We start from the raw sequence: 20,624 nt of genomic DNA, 5'->3' as shown, positions 1-20,624 counted from the left end.
AAGACAATACGGCACGACCCCGGCTCGTCCCGGGACGGTCGGCGTCTGTTGGAAGCATGTGTGGACGACGACTTCTCCCTCCGACCTCGAAAGTCGTTCTCTTCGCTCGTTCAAAGCCTCCGGCAGCTGTGAAAGGCGCCGAGTCAGCGCCGCTGTGGCCGATCACGTTCCCGTCATCGACTCCCACTGTTTGCCCAACGCCAAATACAGACACGATTAATAAAAGTTAAGGGCCCAGAGGACGCGCGTTAATAAATCACTCGGAAAAGGTGGTTCTGGCGAAAAGCACTCGGGACGTCCGTGTGTGGATTCGGGCGAGTTACAGAGAAACACGAACCAGGAAATCAGAGGAACTGGAAGTCGCTGCACTGGCTTTGAGAACAAGTCATGCATTAAAGGGACTATACAGAGTTGCTGATTTCTGGAGATATTTTTTTTGTAATTCAAGCAGTTCTTATACTTGAAGAGTTTCGTGGCGCTAGGCTAATGCAAGGCTAGTGCATGTCTATGGTATCAGCTAGCCTGCATTAAGGCGAGACCCGGCAGGTGAAAGTATTGATGTTTCCCGCAGTGGTGGAAGTGGAGATTTGTATCTGTTTTCCTCCCTTTACATCTTAGTTTTCATGTCAGATATAAAAATGATGATGTTTATTTGATGATGTTTTGTCTGCGAGGTGGGGGCGACCCGGAAGTAGAAAGGCCGTCTTTCCCGCGGGTTTTCATTCATAAATATTGACAGATTTGACATCCACGTGTCCTGCTAAGGGGCCCCGTGATGACGCTTTCACCCAAATATGGTGTTTTTCCATGACAAAAAAATGACAAAATGTGACAAAAATTGGATGAAAAAATGACGAAAAAATGACGAAAAAATTGTCGAAAAAATGACAACAAAATGACGAGAAAATGACCAAAAATTGATTAAAAAAAATGACAAAAAAACGACCCAAAAATGACGGAAAAATGACCAAAAAATGACAAAAAAAAGACGAAAAAATGACAAAAAATGACAAAAAAATGACAAAAAAATGACAAAAATTCGACAAAAAAATGACAAAAAATTGACAAAAAATGACAAAAAATTGACAAAAAATGACAAAAAATGACAAAAAATGCGACAAAAAAGTGACAAAAAATTACAGAAAAATTACAAAAAATGCGACAAAAAATTTACAAAAAAATGACAAAAATTTGACAAAAAAATTACAAAAAAATTGACAAAAAATTTACAAAAAATGGACAAAAATTTGACAAAAAAGTGACAAAAATTTGACAAAAAAATGACAAAAAAATACAAAAATGCGACAAAAAATGCGACAAAAAAGTGACAAAAATGCGACAAAAAATGACAAAAATTTGACAAAAAAATTACAAAAAAAATGGACAAAAAATGACAAAAATTTGACAAAAAATGCGATGTGATGACGCTTTCACCCAAATATGGTGTTTTTCCTCCTACGAGACGCCGGAGCGGAAAAGTGGAAGAACGGGCCAAGCATGCGCACTCGCTACACTCGCTTTTTTCAGTCACAGCCCATTTGTTTCGGCCATTTTGAATTCAGCTTTTCCCTTCAGCGTTTATTAGTAATTCATTTAATACATTCTTCGTTCCCTGTGCGAAACAACCCCAAAGGATGATTGATCCGCCCCCAGATTGAACAGTTGGACAGATGTTCTTGAGGCTTTCTCCTCTCAGCGAACCTTTGCTCGTTCCAGTCAGAAGGTTCTACAGGGATACAAAGGTGTAGGCACAACATTCAGACGAGCCTCGCGCTTTTATGGAGACAAAGAACAGACGCTCCACCATATACTTGTCCTCATACTCGTACTCATTAATGAGGTCTCGATCCTACAGGACGCAGCTCCACTGAGGAGAGAAAATGGCAACAAACTGTAGAATAGTTTAGTGTAAATCCAATATTCCACATAGAGCTGACTTTATTACAGACGACACTCCCTAAACCAGAGTCTGAGCCAGAGCCGTGGGAAGATATTTTAGTTAGGGGGCGCTGAGGGACAAAATTTACCCCACTCTGTGCATATTTCCTATTTGTTAATATTGCCTGCAGTTCGCAAGCTATCCACCAGGGGGTTCCGCTTTGGTCTGTGCTGGATTTAACCAGAGCTAAATGTTGTTAGCGCTGCAGCGTGGAGTCTGCAGTGTTTACAGCATACAGGCTAATGTTGCTAACTAGCCGCTAGCTCGTGGCTAACAGTTCTGGTGATTCTTACACCGTTTTATGCCTGAAAAACTAACCCAGCGACTAAAAAATCCTCAGAAAATCCAGAATAAAGAGATACAGCATGTTTATATTGAGCCAAAATGCTGAAGCTCCTGGATAAGTTTCTATAAACACAGGAGAAAATCCACACGGAGCTGAAGTAAAGGAGAAAAGAGAGCATTTATCTGCAGTAATGAGTAACATCTCAATACTATTGTTAAATACAAATACATACATGAGTAAATCACAAGCACTGAGGAGCTTTAGGACCTGAGCTGCTCTGTCTGTGATGGACAGAGACATAAAAAGGAAAATAATATTGAATGAAAAATGGCATCTGTTCAATTCTGATAGAACTTCCAACCGATCTGCTGTGAAAAAGTCAGTCAATAAACCGTCTTATAACGCAGTGGTTCTCAACCTTTTAGAGCCGCGACCCCCATTATAACAGTTAATTAGGATCATGACCCCCACCCGGGTCAGACCATGGGAAAAACAGGGACATCAACCCCTTAACTCCCGCCTGAACCGAGCACATTTTCTCCAGTTCGGCTTTACCCCAATCCAAAAGCTTCTGGAAAAAAGGGGAGAAAATAGCAACAAAACTGAGACGAAAACAATGATGGAAATGTGACAAAAAAGTGAGAAAACGTTGAGAAAAAATTGACGAAAAATTGACAAAAATGTGACAAAAATGTGACAAAAAATTGACAAAAATTGAAGAAAAAAATAAAAAATAAATAAAAAAAATGACAAAAATGTGACAAAAAATTGACAAAAAATTGACAAAAATTGAAGAAAAAAAGAAAAAATGTGACAAAAATGTGATAAAAAATTGCAAAAATGTGACAAAAAATGACAAAAATGTGATAAAAAAATTTTGACAAAAAATTACATTTTTCTTTTTTTTACAAAAATGTGACTTTTTTTTATTTTTTATTTTTTAAATTTTTTAAATGTGATTAAAATTTGACACACAAAAAAAAGACAAAAATGTGACTTTTTTTTTTTTTTTTATGTGATTAAAATTTGCCAAAAAAAAAAAAAAAAAGACAAAGATGTGACAAAAATGAGTTGAACACCCAACAAAAACATGATGGAAAAAAAATGTGATGACGTGAGGAAAAAGATCCTCTCGGTTCAGGCGGGAGTTAAGAGGTTAAACTATACAACTCTTAAAAAACAAAGAAAAAACAATGGCTGAAACAGAAATGAATTAAATTTAGAACAAATAACGGCCCCCTGGTAAAATAGCACGTACGCTACGACACCATAATAATAATATTAAAATACATACTTTATCTATATGCTCTGGCGACCCCCCCAAATTTGTCTTGCGGTCCTGACCCCCATGTTGAGAACCCCTGTTATAACGTCATGTGACCACAGAGATGAACAGAACTCACAGAAAGAGTCGTTTTGCACAACAACCGTCGCACGATCCCTACGCTGGAAATCGACACCTCCACAAACCACCGCCCTGTCATTATGTCGCTTTATCCAAACCGGTTTCACTTCCCCCCAGATCCTTCAAATGATTTTACCCGGAGCAGGTGTTGTGCTTTTGCAGGCGCGTCTTCAAAGGCCGAGGGGGAGTGTCGCGGCGTGGGCTCGTGCTGATGTTTCTGAAAGGAAGAAAATACAGATGTGTTCAACTCCCGCATTTGACAAAAAATTGACAAAATGTGACCAAAAAAATGACAAAAAATTGACAAAAAATTGACAAAAAAATGACAAAAAATTGACAAAAAATGACAAAAAATAGACAAAAAAACAAACAAAAAATAGACAAAAAATAGACAAAAAATAGACAAAAAATAGACAAAAAATAGACAAAAAAATAGACAAAAATTAGACAACAAATGACAAAAAATGTGATAAAAAAAATGTCAAAAAATGTGACAAAAAATTACAAAAAATGACAAAAATGTGATAAAAAATTGAAGAAAAAATGAAAAAAAAAATGTGACAAACAATTACAAAAAATTGACAAAAAATTGACAAAAAATTGACAAAAAATTGACAAAAAATTGACAAAAAATTGACAAAAAATTGACAAAAAATTGGCAAAAAATTGACAAAAAATTGACAAAAAATGGCAAAAAATGTGACAAAAATGTGATAAAAAAATGTGACAAAAAATGTGACAAAAAATGACAAAAATGTGATAAAAAATGGAAGAAAAAATGAAAAAAATGTGACAAAAAATGTGACAAAAATGTGATAAAAAATTTACAAAAATGTGATAAAAAATTTACGAAAAAAATGAAAAAATGTGATAAAAAATAACTTTTTTTTTTTTTAACAAAAATGTGACATGTGCTGATGTTTCTGAAAGGAAGAAAATACAGATGTGTTCAACCCCCGCAGCGGTGTAATTATCCCCGAGGAGATCTGGGGCCGAGCCAGAGCCAAAAAGCATTTCCAAAACACAAGCCGAGTCAGGCGGGTTTCAGTCAGATGTTCTCCAGGTTCCTTCAGTTCGAGACTCTGGGCGGACATTTTGTGAAGGTTTTAGGGTTTTATATCCTGGATTAATCTCAAAACAAACTTCCGAGATGAGTTTTTTTGCTTAAAGCCTTTTGGGATTAGGGGTGTATCGGTTAAATCTCTTTCCCAGGACATGAGGAGAACGACATGTAACGCTTTTAAGTCTCTCGATTGTGCTGACGTTATGAAGCCACCGGCGGCCTGGCAGCGGCGCAAGAGGCGGCGGAGGAACTGCTGCGATGAATGTGTGAGCAGATACAGACGCAAAACTGCAGAGGGCAATGAGCGGGGGAGGTTTAAGCTCTTAACTCCCACCTGAACGGAGCACATCTTTGTCAAGGTTGGCTTTACTCTAATCAAAAAGCTTCTTGGGGAAAAAAGCATCAAAACAGCTACAAAAATGAGAAGAAAACAAGGATGTGAACGCAACGAAAAAGTGACAAAAATAAAAATTAAAAGTGTCAAAAACTCAACAAAAACTCAACCAAAATGTGAAAAAATTCAACAAAAAATCGACAAAAATGTGACAAAAATAAAAATAAAAAGTGACAAAAACTCAACCAAAAAGTGACAAAAATAAAAAATAAAAAGTGACAAAAACTCAACAAAAACTCAACCAAAAAGTGAAAAAAATCTCAACCAAAAAGTGACAAAAATAAAAATAAAAAGTGACAAAAATTCAAGAAAAAGTGAAAAAAAAATCAACAAAAATTCAACAAAAATGTGACAAAAATTCAACCAAAAAGTGACAAAAATAAAAAATAAAAAGTGACAAAAACTCAACGAAAACTCAACCAAAAAGTGACAAAAATAAAAAATAAAAAGTGACAAAAACTCAACAAAAACTCAACCAAAAAGTGAAAAAAATCTCAACCAAAAAGTGACAAAAATAAAAATAAAAAGTGACAAAAATTCAAGAAAAAGTGAAAAAAAAAATCAACAAAAATTCAACAAAAATGTGACAAAAATTCAACCAAAAAGTGACAAAAATAAAAAATAAAAAGTGACAAAAACTCAACGAAAACTCAACCAAAAAGTGAAAAAAATAAAAATAAAAAGTGACAAAAACTCAACCAAAAAGTGACAAAAATAAAAAATAAAAAGTGACAAAAACTCAACAAAAACTCAAACAAAAAGTGAAAAAAAAAAATCAACAAAAATTCAACCAAAATGTGACAAAAATAAAAAATTAAAAGTGACCAAAACTCAACAAAAAAATTACAAAAACTCTAAGCTCTAAACTAAAAAAAAACACATAAAAAAGTGACACAACACAGCAACAACGCGAGGAAAAAGATCAGTTTTGAGGGTCTTAGCTTTCAAATGAGGTCAGACCTATATAACGGCCAAAGACGTCAGAATGCATTTGGTTCAGGCGGGCGGTAAGAGGTTAAGAGACGACTTTTAGGTTCATTACAAACTGCTTTTAGTGCAAGGACAAGTGTGGAGCTCATGGTTCCCCACGAAATAAAGTTTATTTATTTCAAGCAATTAACCTATTTCTGGGAACATAAGCTTCAATGTCACATAAACGAGAGTCCAGATTTCAGTCAGTGTTAATTTTGTCGACTAAAAAATCATTTTTCTTTGAAGTAATATTGTTTGACGAATAAAATAACACTAAAATTACATTAAAAGTTGCTTATGAGACTAAAACTATGACCAGTGTTGCCACAGATTACTGATGACTTGTTTTTTTAGAGTAACTATTGTAGCGAGTTTCGTGTGGTGTTAATCATAGTGAGATTAATCTGCTGTAGTTTGTGCGTCTGACCACTGGATGGCACTACATTACTGATGTTGATCGAGTCTGATTCTGATTTAGGACATGGCTGGAACATGTAGGGGGAAAATAGGAAGGATCGATTATGATTAACTCGTGTGCAACAGCTGAAGTTTCCTCTTTCAGAAGTCACGGCTCGGCTTCTCGCCTCACAGAGAAGCACAGGTCGTTTTTTTAACCCCGCCTGGCCAGTGTCGGTACTGCGGGTCACAGGTTTCACTCCAATAACAAGACGATTAAATGATTATACGAACAGTCGAGCGAACGTCTGGCTGGCGCACCTTCTTTTGGCCCATGTCTGACGCCAAAACAGCTACTACAGTTTTCTGTAAACAAACCACACACAGCTTCATGTGCCACAACACCATCGCCGTATCTGTGTTTTTAAGCACCAGGAGCTCAGCCAGGGGTGCTCAGATCACATGATTCTACTACTAAAAATAATAATACAAATAATACAAATAATGACGGTGATAGGACAAAAAAGGAAGTCCATGTTCTGCAATCTGATTGGCCAGTGCGAGCAGAGCCGTGTGATTGAACAGATTTGCTCAAACATAGTTATATATTATAAGGATTAAAGATTAAAATGAAATATTCTTAACGACTCCTCGGCTACAATACGTAGTTGCTGGGATGTAATAAAGCCTTTTTTGTGAGTAAAAACTCCAGTATGTTCGCGTGTTCAGTCCATAGACTGTATCTGCATCTGTATATCTGTGATCGACTGGTCAGCCTGATTCTGATGACGTAACGAAAACCGAGCGGTCAGACTTTGTTGCAAATGCAAACCCCAGGCGTATGAGACACATCAGCCTCTGTTATAGTTGTTGTGCTCACTTTTAGTGCCTGCGCCCTCGATCCCTGTGTAATGCGCGCGGTGATGTTGTATTTGCGCCTCAACTTAAAGATAGTTATCTGACGCCATAGTATTTTAAAGAGGGGGTGTTCTGCTTTTGTCAGTCCCACAGCACCAGTCTATATCACACTACAATGATGACAAACCTTCTGTTGGTCTGTAAATGCAGTAAATTAGAATAACTGCCTTGTATAAAATGTCTCTCTCAAAATGGCTGTAGTGAATGTCTTGAAATAGGCCTCTGTCTCTTTAACCTCTTAACTCCCGCCTGAACCGAGAGGGTCTTTTCCCTCACGTCATCAGATTTTTTTTCCATCATTTTTTTGTTGGGTATTCAACCCATTTTTGTAACTTTTTTGTCATATTTTTGGTCATTTTTTTCCACCATTTTTTTTCATTTTTTTTGTCTTTTTTTTGTCACATTTTTTTCATTTTTCGTCATTTTTTTTGCTACATTTTTGTCATTTTTTTTTATAAAAAATTTGTCATTTTTTTGCCTTTTTTTTATCAATTTTTTGTCATTTTTTTGCTACATTTTTGTCATTTTTTTGTCAATTTTTTGTCATTTTTTAATCAAATTTTTGTCATTTTTTTGCTACATTTTTGTCATTTTTTGTCATTTTTTTCATACTAAAAAAAAAAAAAGTCACATTTTTTTGTCATTTTTTCGTCTTTTTTTCGTCACTTTTTTGTCACATTTCCATCATTGTTTTCGTCTCACTTTTGTTTGTCTCAGCTTTTTTCCAGAAGCTTTTGGATTGGGGTAAAGCCAAACTGGAGAGAATGTGCTCGGTTCAGGCGGGAGTTAAGGGGTAAAATGTCTCTCTCAAAATGGCTGTAGTGAATGTCTTGAAATCGGCCTCTGTCTCTTTAAGAACCTCTGAGCCTTTAGACACGCCCCCTCCACACGCTGTCTGTGGCATCAGTGGGGAGGGGGTTCTGCTGAGGAGCAGTGGTTGGTTACTCGGCTGGTGACCAAAGCTCGGAGGCGTCTCCAGGAGGTGGGGGCGTTCCTAGGAGGACTCAGGCAAACCTATCCCTAAAATGGCCGCCATCAGAGTTTTTACAGATTACTCAGAAATACGTGAATGTGCCAAGGCAACACTTCAGCCATGTTTTTAATGAGGGAGTGACAGAATAACATGATGGAAAGCTTGGAAAAGTCCATTTTGCATAATACCCCCCCTTTAAGATGTTTTCATGGTCACTCTGAAACATGCTACTGTACAATATAAACAACAGGGGTGAGAGAACAGAACCTTGGGGTGAGCCTGTCGAAACAGTGCACTGGTCAGAGAGTTCACCATTGCCTCCCATGTTTAAATCAAGACTAAACGGTCCCATCCACATATTTGTGTCGTTACCCCCGTGTTTGCAGAGGTTGTAAGCTCTGATGTTCTTGCAGGAGGAGTACCGCGCAGAGGGCATCAGCTGGAGCAACATCGACTACATCGACAACACGGGCTGCATCAGTCTGATCAGCAGGAAGCCCACGGCGCTCTTCCACCTGCTCGACGAGGAGTGCAAGTGAGTGCCACACATGGGGGACCAGGGGAACCCGTCGAGCCGCCCTGTGGGAGCCGCAGGGGCGCAGGCGGGCAAGTCCCGACAGCGTCCCGTGTTTAGAGTCAGGCTGGAGGCGACACCAGCGTTAGTGTGAGGAGAAACAGGTAAACAGGGCGGTTGGAGGGAGTCGGCCCTGATATTCAAATCAGAAAAGGTTAAAGCAGCTCCTGAGCCAGAACCATCGGGGGAAACTGTGATACGTGTTTACACCGACGCGCTGGAACTGAAACAAACACGGATGTAAAAGGTTACGGCTGTCCCACGGCTGTGCGGTTTATCTGCTGTAGTGCTGAGGTTTGAGCGACAGGAGCGGCCGCTTTTATTCATAGAGTTTGGATCGTTTTTTAAAGCAACAGAGAGAGAAGTGTCATTTACAGTTGATCGTAATGGAGGATGCAAAAAAATCCGGTCCAACTTTGACTCCAGAGCACGTTTTGCACAGTTTGATACAGTTTTCAAAGTGCTGCACGTGAAAGAAGAAGCAGTGATTGATTTAAAACTATGCAACATTTCACTGAACATTAACACATGCACTGATAGTCAGAGGTGGGAGACTCGAGTCACATGACTTGACTCGAGTCGCAATTTTCGGGACTTGAGACTGACTTGACCAAAGCTGCAAAAAGACTGGACTTGGGACTTGCTGTTTGTGACTCGAGACTTAACTTGGACTTGAGGCCGATGACTCTCAATGACTCGCTGTGACTTTATAGTTTTTATTTATTTGAGTGAAACTGTCGAAAGATCAGGATTCATTTGGTAAAAGCGGCGCATCTATGTTTACATTATGGTGATTATCCACATGCGTATTCGGTTTCCCGACACAGGCTTCTGATCAATACAGTGTGAAAAGGCAGGAGGAAATACGAGGTAGAAATACGTGCATTAAAAGTTTTCTAAAGACAGTGAAGAGGAGGAGATTTACGGACAGGAAAACGTTTGAAACAATGGGCTGGACCTACAGCGCAGACGGAGCCTCCAGAACCACCATGTCAGAGCTGATTCATCTACAGGAATCTTGGGGCTTTTCCATGTTTTAATTCATTCACACAAAGTTTACAGCATTTAGAGGTTATTTTAGCATCCGCATTTTGAGCAGGGGCGAATCCGAGTATACAGGGGCTGGGGCAGTACAGGGGAACCACTGACAGAAAAACTGCCAGAAACTAACAAAAATAAAAATATTATTTTATATTTATCTTTCAGACTCCAGGAAAAAGCAGCTCATGTTTAAAATACTATATTTCATATTGTTTAAGTCCCCAAATCTATCATTTTGACCAGTAACATGTCGGGCCATGTGACTGTGGTGCTATAGTTATGCATTTGATGGTGGGCGGTTCGTAGCTTCTTTAAAGGGTTAAAAATCAGCTGTTTCCTGCTAAAATAAGCATTCACAACATTAACAATGTCTCGACTGTAATGCTGATTAATTTAATGTTTTCCTCATTGCTTTTCTAGTATAAGTTCCCGCGTTGCTCCTGTAAGTCTCAGCCTCCGCCTACGTGCTCGCATTTTGAAGTGTTGAAATACTTTGGATAGTTAAAAATGAATTAGTATAATCACTGCCACCTCTCTGAAGGTCGCGTTGAGAAATAATACACCAATCAAGCAGTCCGTCACTTAATAGCGTCCGTGTGAAACGAACGAAACAAGTGAAACGTTGGTTCCTCTGCACTTTAACTTCCATCCATCTATTTTCTTCCACTTGTCCGTTTCCGGGTCGTGGGGGCAACCGTTGGATCTGCCCAAATCACATGGCACCAGCCCCTATAGCGCCCCCTGCTGGTGGTGGGTCCACAGAAGGACGGCCTCACGATGAACCGGGCCTGTTGGTCTCTCATAAGGGTCCAACAAGGCCCTGGGTAGTTAGCATCACGTTGCGGTTGAGATGTTTCGCACACAGCTTCATCCCCCGTCTTCCTCCCCGTGCGGACGGCGAGTGGACGTCCTCCCACTGCAAATAGCTGAGCGAGGCCTTGGCCGCGTTGTTTTTTCGAGGCTCGGGTTTCAGCGTTCCTCCTCCATTGTTCCCCCTCCGCTCTTTCCTGTAAGCAAAGCCGTTTCCTGCGCCGCTCCGGCTCCCCACGTCCCGGGACCCAGAAACATCACAGCTGAAATGCGAGCGGGGGGATTAGGCCGATATGATAATCGTCTCAGCGTGGCGTTGGCGAGGACGGAGCGGCCGGGGGCCCAGAGCAGATTTGACTTCAGGGACGCTGTGAGGTGCGGCGTGACGGCTCAGGACGTTGCTCAATTAGAGCCTCGTTCAACTCTGGGGGCGCACGGAGTTTCCAGATTTGGAGTGAGAAGTTTTTTGTGATAAAGTTCTGCTGTTTTAGGCTAAACCCTGGACCACATGAAGCCTCCCCGTGTGAAGAGTTTAACTTCACAGGGAACAGAATTTCATTTAGTTTCCAATGACGTCACGCATAGTTCCGGCGGCCATTTTGAATACTGAAGTAGCATCATGCAGGCTAAACTAAGTCAAAACCTTTCTCTGTGATTTTTACAGTTTGTCGTGTCAACAGAGTCTGAGTCAGTGTTTAAGCTGCTCAAGACGTTAGCATGCTACCGGTTAGCAACTGTCATCGATCAACTGTCATTGACTTCAACACGATAAACACTCGTGTGGCCACATCTATGACATTGAGGAACTACTACAGTAACAGCTCTGACCTCTGTGCTGAGCTGAGCTGTTGAAGCTTAATGCTAACCGGTAGCTTGCTAACGTCTTAAACACTGAGGCTGTGTCCGAATGTCCACACTAGTCCCTAACCCCTCATTCACTACACAGGCCGCACTATATAGTCACTATATAGTCACTATATAGGGAATAGTGTGGACATTCGGACACAGCCTGACTCACTGGTTTCTTCACATAAACGTGCGTCTCTGGAGTCGTGTTTTCACTGTTTTCTTCTTGAGCAGTGATTACGAGTAAATAAAAATGTCACTGTCGATCAGCTGTCTTTCATTTTCATCATGAGTAGAGATTTTGGTACATGTGGTAGTGATAAGTGGCTATGATAGTTAGCATTGAGGCTCCTCCCCCTAACTCCTTCCTAACTGACAGACCAATTCGGACGCTTCTTATCATGGTGGACACTGACACACATCCGGCTTGGCGTAAGAGCTCTTACCAACTTACCGCTTTCGGACGGGGCCTCGGATGGGAGAACGTTTGGAAGCCTGGGTGAATGTAGTGAGGGAGAGGTCAGCGATCGGAGGAGCTTCCGTCAGTCTACCCCATATTATGCTCTTTCTGGCATCATGATCTATTACTCACTTACAACATTATTTAACACTTTGAACAATGCAAGAGGCAATATTCACCTAAAACACTTAGAAATAGAACAGGGGGAGGCAAGTTCTCTTAACGGAGGGCAATTGTTTTCATTGTAAAAACACATAAATGACTTAAAATTGCTTGAATAAAGGTTCTTTATGTTGAATTTGAGTCTGTTTGGACTAATCTAAGATAAAGATACAAGTGCTAATGCCAGTGGAATGAGCATAAAACCCACTTTGAAATCAGACAAATGAACTTTACTTTTAAAAAGATTTGTTTTTCACTTGAAATTATACATAATTTACATAATTTACATACACAATATAATCTGAATTAAGAGAATAATGACTTGTTCCATTGGAGAAAAGATGTTTTATCTGATCTAAGACCAGACCAAATCTACTCAAACTATGGATTCAATCTCTTAATTCAAGTAGGTTTCTGTCATTTCTTCCTTAAAATGATTATTTGTCCAGTGCACTTTTTACAAATGCCAGAGTTGTACATAATGTGACCGAATTGGGTGTATTGACAGTCTCTCTCCCATTTAACCCGAAATATATTAAAGTACTTTCTGATTTGTGTCATAATGTTTCTCAAAATCATCTTGCCTACCCCTGAAATTGAGCATCAAGCAAAGCATCAAAGCTAAGAAGTCTTCCTGGATATGAACCTGAATGTCGTCCTGATCACGTGTCTTGTCGTTTCCCTCCAGTTTCCCTCAGGCCACAAACCAGACTCTGCTGGACAAGTTCAAGCGGCAGCACGAGGGCAACAGCTACATCGAGTTCCCCGCCGTCATGGAGCCCGCCTTCATCATCCGGCACTACGCGGGCAAGGTCAAGTACGGAGTCAAGGTCAGTGTCTGTGAGGGCGAGGGGGGGCGGGGACAGGGAGGAGCAGACGGTTATTCAAAGGTCAAAGATCGTGTTACTGTCAGTTCATGCATTATCCCACTGTGTTTAAAGGAACAGGCCAGCGTTTTTCCACACTGAGATATGTTCTTACCTGAGCTGTGACGAGTTCTTTAGGACCTGTCTGATCTTCAGTCACGTAAACACAGCGCAGACGGCGTTAGCATTTAGCCTCTCCCTCTCTCCTCTATAGCTCCAAAACAGGTCAAGATAGAAGCTACCAAGCTCTTCCACGTTTTCCCTATTTAAATATGGTCACGTGAAGTGTTCCACTACAAAGTATAATTACACACAATTAAACAATGTGGATTTTCTAAGCGGATAAAAGGGGGGACTATATTGTAAGGCGTAATAATACCAGGAGTAATTTGGCATCCGCACAGTAAAGTGAAGATTACTGCGCAGTATAGCACAATATAGTTCCCCCTTTTATCCGCGTAACTTTGACACAGATTTAGCCACTTTTCAAACCTCCTGTGACCATATTTGGAAACAGGGCAAATGTCGTGTGACCCTCCAGGGTTTTAATAAAGTCTCCATCGCGTCTTCAAAGCACGTCCAGCTGCTCCGTGTGCAGGTCAGTCCCACGCCTCAAAATAACTCCTCCCATCAGCGCGAGCGTCTCGTCTTCTCTCGGGTCAGTCTCATGATCGATCACAAACACAAACGCTCCGTCTAAACTCGCCTTTTACACGAGATAACAACAAATAATCCGGTCCGGTGAAAACGAAACAGAAACCTGCAGTGACACTGATGTCAAAGCTCCGCTAACAGCAACGAAACACTTCCTGTTGTCCCGACAAAATAAAAGGCGTCAATGTTCCAGCCGCTGGGAGAGGGTTTGAAATGTTCATTAATAAATAAACCTAATATTTTAGTTCAAATGGACACAAATCTCGTTTTTCTTCGTTTTCCTGGTCGTCCGTTTTGCTCAAATAGAAATAAAGGCCTGTCTCTAACTGTGGCCTGGTTCCAATAAAGGCCTGGTCCTGATGCCCTTGAGTAAATAAAGGCCCCGGCCGATATTAGAGCATTTACGGTACTTTGTTTTCATGGCACAGATAAAACCAGGAGCCTAAACTTTACTTCGGTTCATCTGAAGTAAAAGGAAGTGCTTCTGTTTTGGCATAAAATCTTGACTTTCTCTCCTCTGCAGCCTGACCTTTTCACACATTAGAACACGAGTAACGTCCCACCTCCGTAATGTCCTGAGCAGACCCCCCCCCCCCCCCCCCCTAAGCCGGAGCATCTGTCCGAACATGTGTGAATATACGCTCGCTGTATCATGTGACTGTGATGAGTTTCTGTGAGATCTGGCGAGTGCAGCGCGAGGTCTGCTACAACGCTAACCCTTTATGGAGCCGAGGTGATGAGAAGGGCAGATCGGGGATTGTTGGGGGGTTAAAGCGGAGCACAGATGTGGAAAGAACAAATCCAGTGTGTGAAATGTGTGGGGGAGCAACAAGAAAAGCAAAAACGGCAGCGTAGTATTTACTCTCACGGACACTTAATGAGTAAAAACTGCTATGACACCTGCAGTGGCGCTTACGGCCAGGGGCACGAGTTACGTAGTACTGCTTTATATACTTTTGCAACATGAAAATACTTTTAAAATATCCAGATCTTAACAGGTTTTGATTGATAAATTACAAACGTCATGAAAGAATTGGTTTTAGAATTTATCAGGTAGTTTTAACCAATGGGCGAGGAACACGCTTCTGCTTGGTCCTCATGGCGGCGCTGACATTGCTGTAATACCGCCCCCTGGTGGTGCAAGAGACATTGATTCAAACGTCCCAATAAGGGTTTAAAAGCCTGGCTCCACAGAGCTTTTGTTTTTCTTAAAATCGCTATGACCCATGTGACCACGCTGGGGGAAATATTTTTCACCATGCTAGTTTTGTTTAAAAGCCTGAAATTTGGCATTTTCAGTCAGTGTTCATTTCGTCGACTAAAATATTAAGTCTTAATTTTAGTCAAAGTGATATTTTTGTGACTAAAATTGGACTAAAACTAAATTAAAAGTTTCTCATGAGACTAAAACTGTGACTAAAATGTCCAGATATTTGAGTCGACTAAAATAAGACTGAATAAAAATGAAAAGGAGAGACTAAAATCATCCAAACTTGTATTGAGCGTCTGAAAGAGCCTCAGATCATGTACATTCTCTGTTAAAGGATCAGCTCTGAGCTTTGTTCATGTGGAGCAGCTCCATGAAGCAGAGGAACAACATTAAACATGATTATAATGAATATTATCAATGCAAAGTCCACTCAATTAGTCTTAAATTTAGTCAATTAGTCATTACATTTTAGTCAAAAGACTAAAACTAAAATACTATATGGTGTCAAAATTAACACTGTTTCCAGTACATAAACTGGCTCCAGGGCCTGTCAATCAAGCTCTGGAGCTCTGTGGAGGCTCCGCCCACTCCTCGAGGGCAGGACTTCCTGCCTTTTTGCCCTTTTAAGGAACAGGCCGTGTAGGAGGAGACGGAGCGGCCATTAAGGCTCACACAGGCCTCGGGAACCTTTACAGTGAATCTTTATTATATTGTATCTATGGTTTTAACCAACGGGTTTTAGTTTAGTAATGTTTGATTATAAACACAAGTGATTTTAATATTTGCACCCAAGAGTTTATCAATGTTTACAATATACTTCCTGTTGTAGTTTAAGACATTGAATGATTATGTTAACTCCAAAGTAAAATATGAATTAAGTTTGAGTTAATGAAGTTCTAAGTTCTTTATTTTTAGTCTTAACAGTTGAGCTGCAGTTGAGTTCCTGCACAGCGGTGACCGTACTGTCCATAATGTAACCGTGTGGTGAATGTATGACTGAGGGGACCGTCCCGTTGTGCTCAGGACTTCCGGGAGAAGAACACGGACCACATGCGCCCCGACATCGTGGCGTTGCTGAAGAGCAGTAAGAACGCGTTCATCTGCGGCCTGATCGGGATCGACCCCCCGGCCACGTTCCGCTGGGCCGTGCTGCGAGCCTACTTCAGGGCCCTGGTGGCCTTCAGGGAGGCGGGCAAGAGGCACACGCTCCGGAAGCCCGGTGAGTGCACGCCTTTACTCTTCATCTACTCATGTTCACCTGTCTCTTCACTTCTCTCCACATGTGCTCAGATACTGTAAACTGTTGTGATTCTTTTTTTGTATCAGGTTCTAGTGACGTGTTTGTAACAAGAAAAACACAAGTAGCAAAAGTCACAGCCTTGAATCAGATCAAACTTCATTTAAAACTTTAACTTCTTGTTTTTGGATCCTAGATACAGACGGCAGCGCATCATAGAAGGGGGCGTGGCCTCGCCCAGGGGGAACAGAGAATCTCTTTTTAACCATTTTCTGGTGAAATATGAACTTATTTATCACATACAAATAAAGTCAAGTCTAAATCAGGTCCATATGGAAGTGGAAGCAAAACAACGGCATCACTAGCTCGTCATAGCTAGAACTAGCTGGCTATGACGAGCTAGTGATGCTTCATGAAGCATCATGTTAGCATTCTCTGTTATTCATGTATTTATGGGCTGTTGAACCTCTTTGCTCCTCCTTGTCTTTGTATCTTTATTTAGTAGAAACTATATTCATAATATTTTCAAAACTGCTTTAGCAAATACTGAATATAGTTTTCTTTTTATTTATTTTTATTTATTTATTATTTTTGTCAGACATTATACCAACCAATGACAGCACTATGAGCGTTCAAAACACAATATACTAATTTCATGTTTACAAAAGCGTCCTTCAACTTAAAACATTTAGTCAATGTCCTGACAAATATCAAAATTGGTCTCGCCCCCCTTTTTTTTAAATATATATATATATATATATATACAGAACAAAAAACAAAACACAAGCCCATAAATAAATAAAAATAAAACTTAACAAAAATTAGTAGCGTTACACAGGTGCACAATCCGTGAACCATCTCTCAAATAAAGTCTGATCTTAATGGTTTAATAAACCCCAACCGTCCTTTCCATATTCTAACAAACGTTTCTGTTTCCAAATGCAAAGCGTGTGTCGACTTCTCCATTATGTAAATATCCTGCATCACATCAAACCAACTTTCTTTTCTTGGCACATCTGTTTTTACCCATTTTCTTGTAACACCCTTTTTTCCTGCTAATAGCATCATATTTAACATCTTAAAGTTCACATTTTTTTGATTTGACTCAATTTGACTCAAATAAAAATGAATATAATTTTCTACTAAATAAAGATACAAAGACATGGAGAGGAGCAAAGAGGTTCAACAGCCCATAGTTACATAAAGAAACGGAGAATGCTAACATGATGCGTCATGTGAGCATCGTGCTAATGCTAACGGTGCCTTTTTTCACTTGTACAGAACAATCTGCTGTGAATAAACATCCACATGGACCTGATTTATACTTGACTTTATTTGTATGTGACAGATAAGTTTATTTTCAGCCAGAAGAAGATTGTATTTTCCCCCTCGGTGAGGCCACGCCCCCTCCTATGACGCGATGCCGTATCTTGTTTTCCTCAGGCCAGTTCCCTTTAATGTGTCCTGCTTTGCAAACACTATTAGGTTAATCTGAAACCTGCAGAATCCCTCACTTCTGAAACATGTGCTCGCTCAGAGTCGAGTCGAGTTGCCCGAGCGTGAACACGACAGAGACGCTGCGAGGTCGGACCAGTGGGTGAGGAAAGCGCTTCTCTTTGGTCCTCATGTACCGGAGATGACCTTCCTGTAATCCCACCCCCTGACTCAAAAATACACTTTATAAAACTGATTCCACTGGAGCCTTTGCACCTCACGAACACTCCTCCAAAGCCCGGCTCCAGAGAGGTTCTTTCTTTCTCAAAATGGCTCTGACCAGCAGTGACCTAGTTGGTTTGTTGCACGGTGTGGCTATGCTAGCTCCTCTGACCTCAAGTTGTGAGCGCCAGTACTTCCTGTTTGTGTTCTTTTCCTGGAATAATAATCATAATTTCTAAAGATTCCGTTGTGGGCAGTGAGTTCCCGGTTACTGTGTTCAAATCTTGATGTAACGAGTTCAGAGGAGACGCCTGTGATCATAGAGGAATGATAGTTTGCCTTGAAGCTAAAGCTAAAGCTAAAGGCTTTTTTTTAAATAAAAGGCACTATTTTAAATTGTATGATGCATGAAATGAATGTTAGCCTTTAGCTTCAAGACAAACTCACTGATCTTCATAAACATAGACGTCTCCTCACACTGTACAGCAACTCGTTCACCTGCAGGAAGTGATCGTCTACCAGGAACTCACTGTCCACCACAGAATCTGTAGGAAATACATCGAATCAAACAGGTCTAAGCTAATCTTAATGAAAATTAATACAAACAGGAAGTACTAGCGCACACAACTTCAGCTCAGAGGAACTAGCGTAGCCACATTGTGCAACAAGCAAATTCAGAAGTGAGGAATGAACTGTGACATTCCTCAGTGTCCTCTTTCCTTTGCGTTTTGTAGAAGCCATGTTCTTGAATGCATTATTGTGACATAATTGAATCTAACTGTTCATTTTCAGCTTGTTTGTTTGATGGTTGATGGTTGAATCCACCGTGAGCCCCTGTGTGAAGAATAACGAACGTTTCCCTGGCGTTTTCTGAACAGACCTGAAGTGTTCCCTCCTGTGTTTCTGCCTCCTGTAGATGATCTGTTTGTAGAACGTATCTGAACGTATCTCCTCTTCCTCCTCCTCTGCTCTTCTGAATGCCGGTCCGTCCTCTCGGCGGTCACTGCTGCCCGGCGCAGTGCTCTCCATCAGAAATGCTCATGTTTTAGATGATACTGCACTCTTTTCCTCTGTCTTTTCTTAGTAACGATTTTGTTTTTGACATGTTTAGAGCGGGCTCCGCACCCGGGGGATCGTTTACACCACGGCTTACCGGGTTCTGCAGAGAAATGGGATTGATTTGGACGAATAGTGACTGAAAATGAAGTAGATGTGAAGTAAATAATGTGGTTAATATCGGATGTCAGCAGATACTCAAACCCCCAGTGTCGGTTTTGCTAAAGCTTTTATTTGAATCGTAAAAGCTGGATCTGAAATGCGTGTTGGGCACTTTGTGCACGTGCAGCAGGTGAAGGACAGGTGTGAATGAGCCACAACTGTAGACATACTTAATAGTCCAAAAGCATCTCAATTCATATTGGGTCGCAGGGGCAGACTGGCCACATGTCCATCCTGGAAGAGCACAGAAGGGTCTGGCCTCTCCTTTACCTTACCCTTACCCCCGGGCGTAACCGAGCTTTACCCAAATCTAAAAGGTTAAAGGAAAAGCATCCAAAAACAAAAATGTGCTGGAAAAGCGACAAAAAAGTGACAAAAGCACAACAAAATGTGACGAAAAAGCAACAAAAACATGACAAAAAAGCAGCGACAACGTGACAAAAAGTTCCCGTCACTTTTCTAGACTTAAACTTTCAAATGAGGCGTTACAGTGTCGCTCTCCAGTCAAGAAGCCTTTGGATTTGGGTAAAGCCGAACTGGAGAAAATGCTCTCGGTTAAGGAGGGGGGTCAGAGGTTCACATATGTATTTGTTGAAGTGTCGCATTTATGCTAATCTGGGCCAGGCTGGCCAGAGTCCAGGGCTGTTTTTCAGTCCCTGTCGGGTCGTGCTGTAAGGCCACATCCCTGTAGTACAGTCATGATTGCATAATAAGTAAATCGGCTAATCGCAACACATTCGCTAATGCTAGCGTGGCTAATGCTAAAGTCGACAGCTTATATCTGCTGAAGCATCATTATCGTTAGGAAAGACTCACCTTAGCAGTGAAACATGTCGCCTTTAGAGCAGAGTCAGACTCTGGTAGAATCGACTCAAACAGCTGCAGTCGGAGCTGAACTACGTCCATTAAGTAGCGGGTGCGTACCTGTGTTCCCTGTGTTTTCTTTTTCCGTGGTGAGTTGGTACATGAACCAATCACAAGTCATGAGAGTGAAACGTAATACTTATATCAATCAGCTTAACCCTGACCCTGCCCAAGTCACTAACCTTAAGGATAGTGAGCTGGTGCCTAATCTTAATCAATAGAAGTGGGGGAACATATAGGGCCAGATCTTGTGGTGGCGCACGGGGCGGCGCTATATGTGCCATTGGCCTCCGCCACCTGCAGGGGGCGTCACAAGAGGAGGCGACTGCACTGATGGAAACACGGCTGACATTCACTTCCTGGTTTACATTGCGCTGTCTTGCGTTCTTTCTTAAGCCTTAGGCTCTCACAGGTCAAACTAAAAACTTTATTTACCCCATCGTGAGCTAAACCATGGTGAGCTAAACCATCGTGAGCTAAACCATGGTGAGCTAAACCATCGTGAGCTAAACCATGGTGAGCTAAACCATGGTGAGCTAAACCATCGTGAGCTAAACCATCGTGAGCTAAACCATCGTGAGCTAAACCATCGTGAGCTAAACCATCGTGAGCTAAACCATCGTGAGCTAAACCATCGTGAGCTAAACCATGGTGAGCTAAACCATCGTGAGCTAAACCAT

The 20,624-nt window shown here is 40.9% G+C and overlaps 1 protein-coding gene across 3 annotated transcripts in view; it reads left to right on the top strand.

Annotated features, from left to right (window-relative positions):
- The window catches only part of myo9aa (myosin IXAa), a 338,748-nt gene that overhangs the window by 227,335 nt on the left and 90,789 nt on the right, over positions 1 to 20,624 (top strand). For all 3 annotated transcript variants that reach the window (XM_079554645.1, XM_079554646.1, XM_079554644.1), the window contains exons 12-14: positions 8,760 to 8,881; positions 12,928 to 13,069; positions 15,993 to 16,188. In XM_079554645.1, coding sequence (XP_079410771.1) covers positions 8,760 to 8,881; positions 12,928 to 13,069; positions 15,993 to 16,188 — 460 coding nt within the window. The remainder of the gene's footprint in view (positions 1 to 8,759; positions 8,882 to 12,927; positions 13,070 to 15,992; positions 16,189 to 20,624) is intronic.

The sequence above is a fragment of the Gobius niger genome (genome assembly GCF_951799975.1).
Source record: "Gobius niger genome assembly, chromosome: 4".
Taxonomy (NCBI): Eukaryota; Metazoa; Chordata; class Actinopteri; order Gobiiformes; family Gobiidae; genus Gobius; species Gobius niger.
This window is presented reverse-complemented; position numbering and strand designations above follow the sequence as displayed.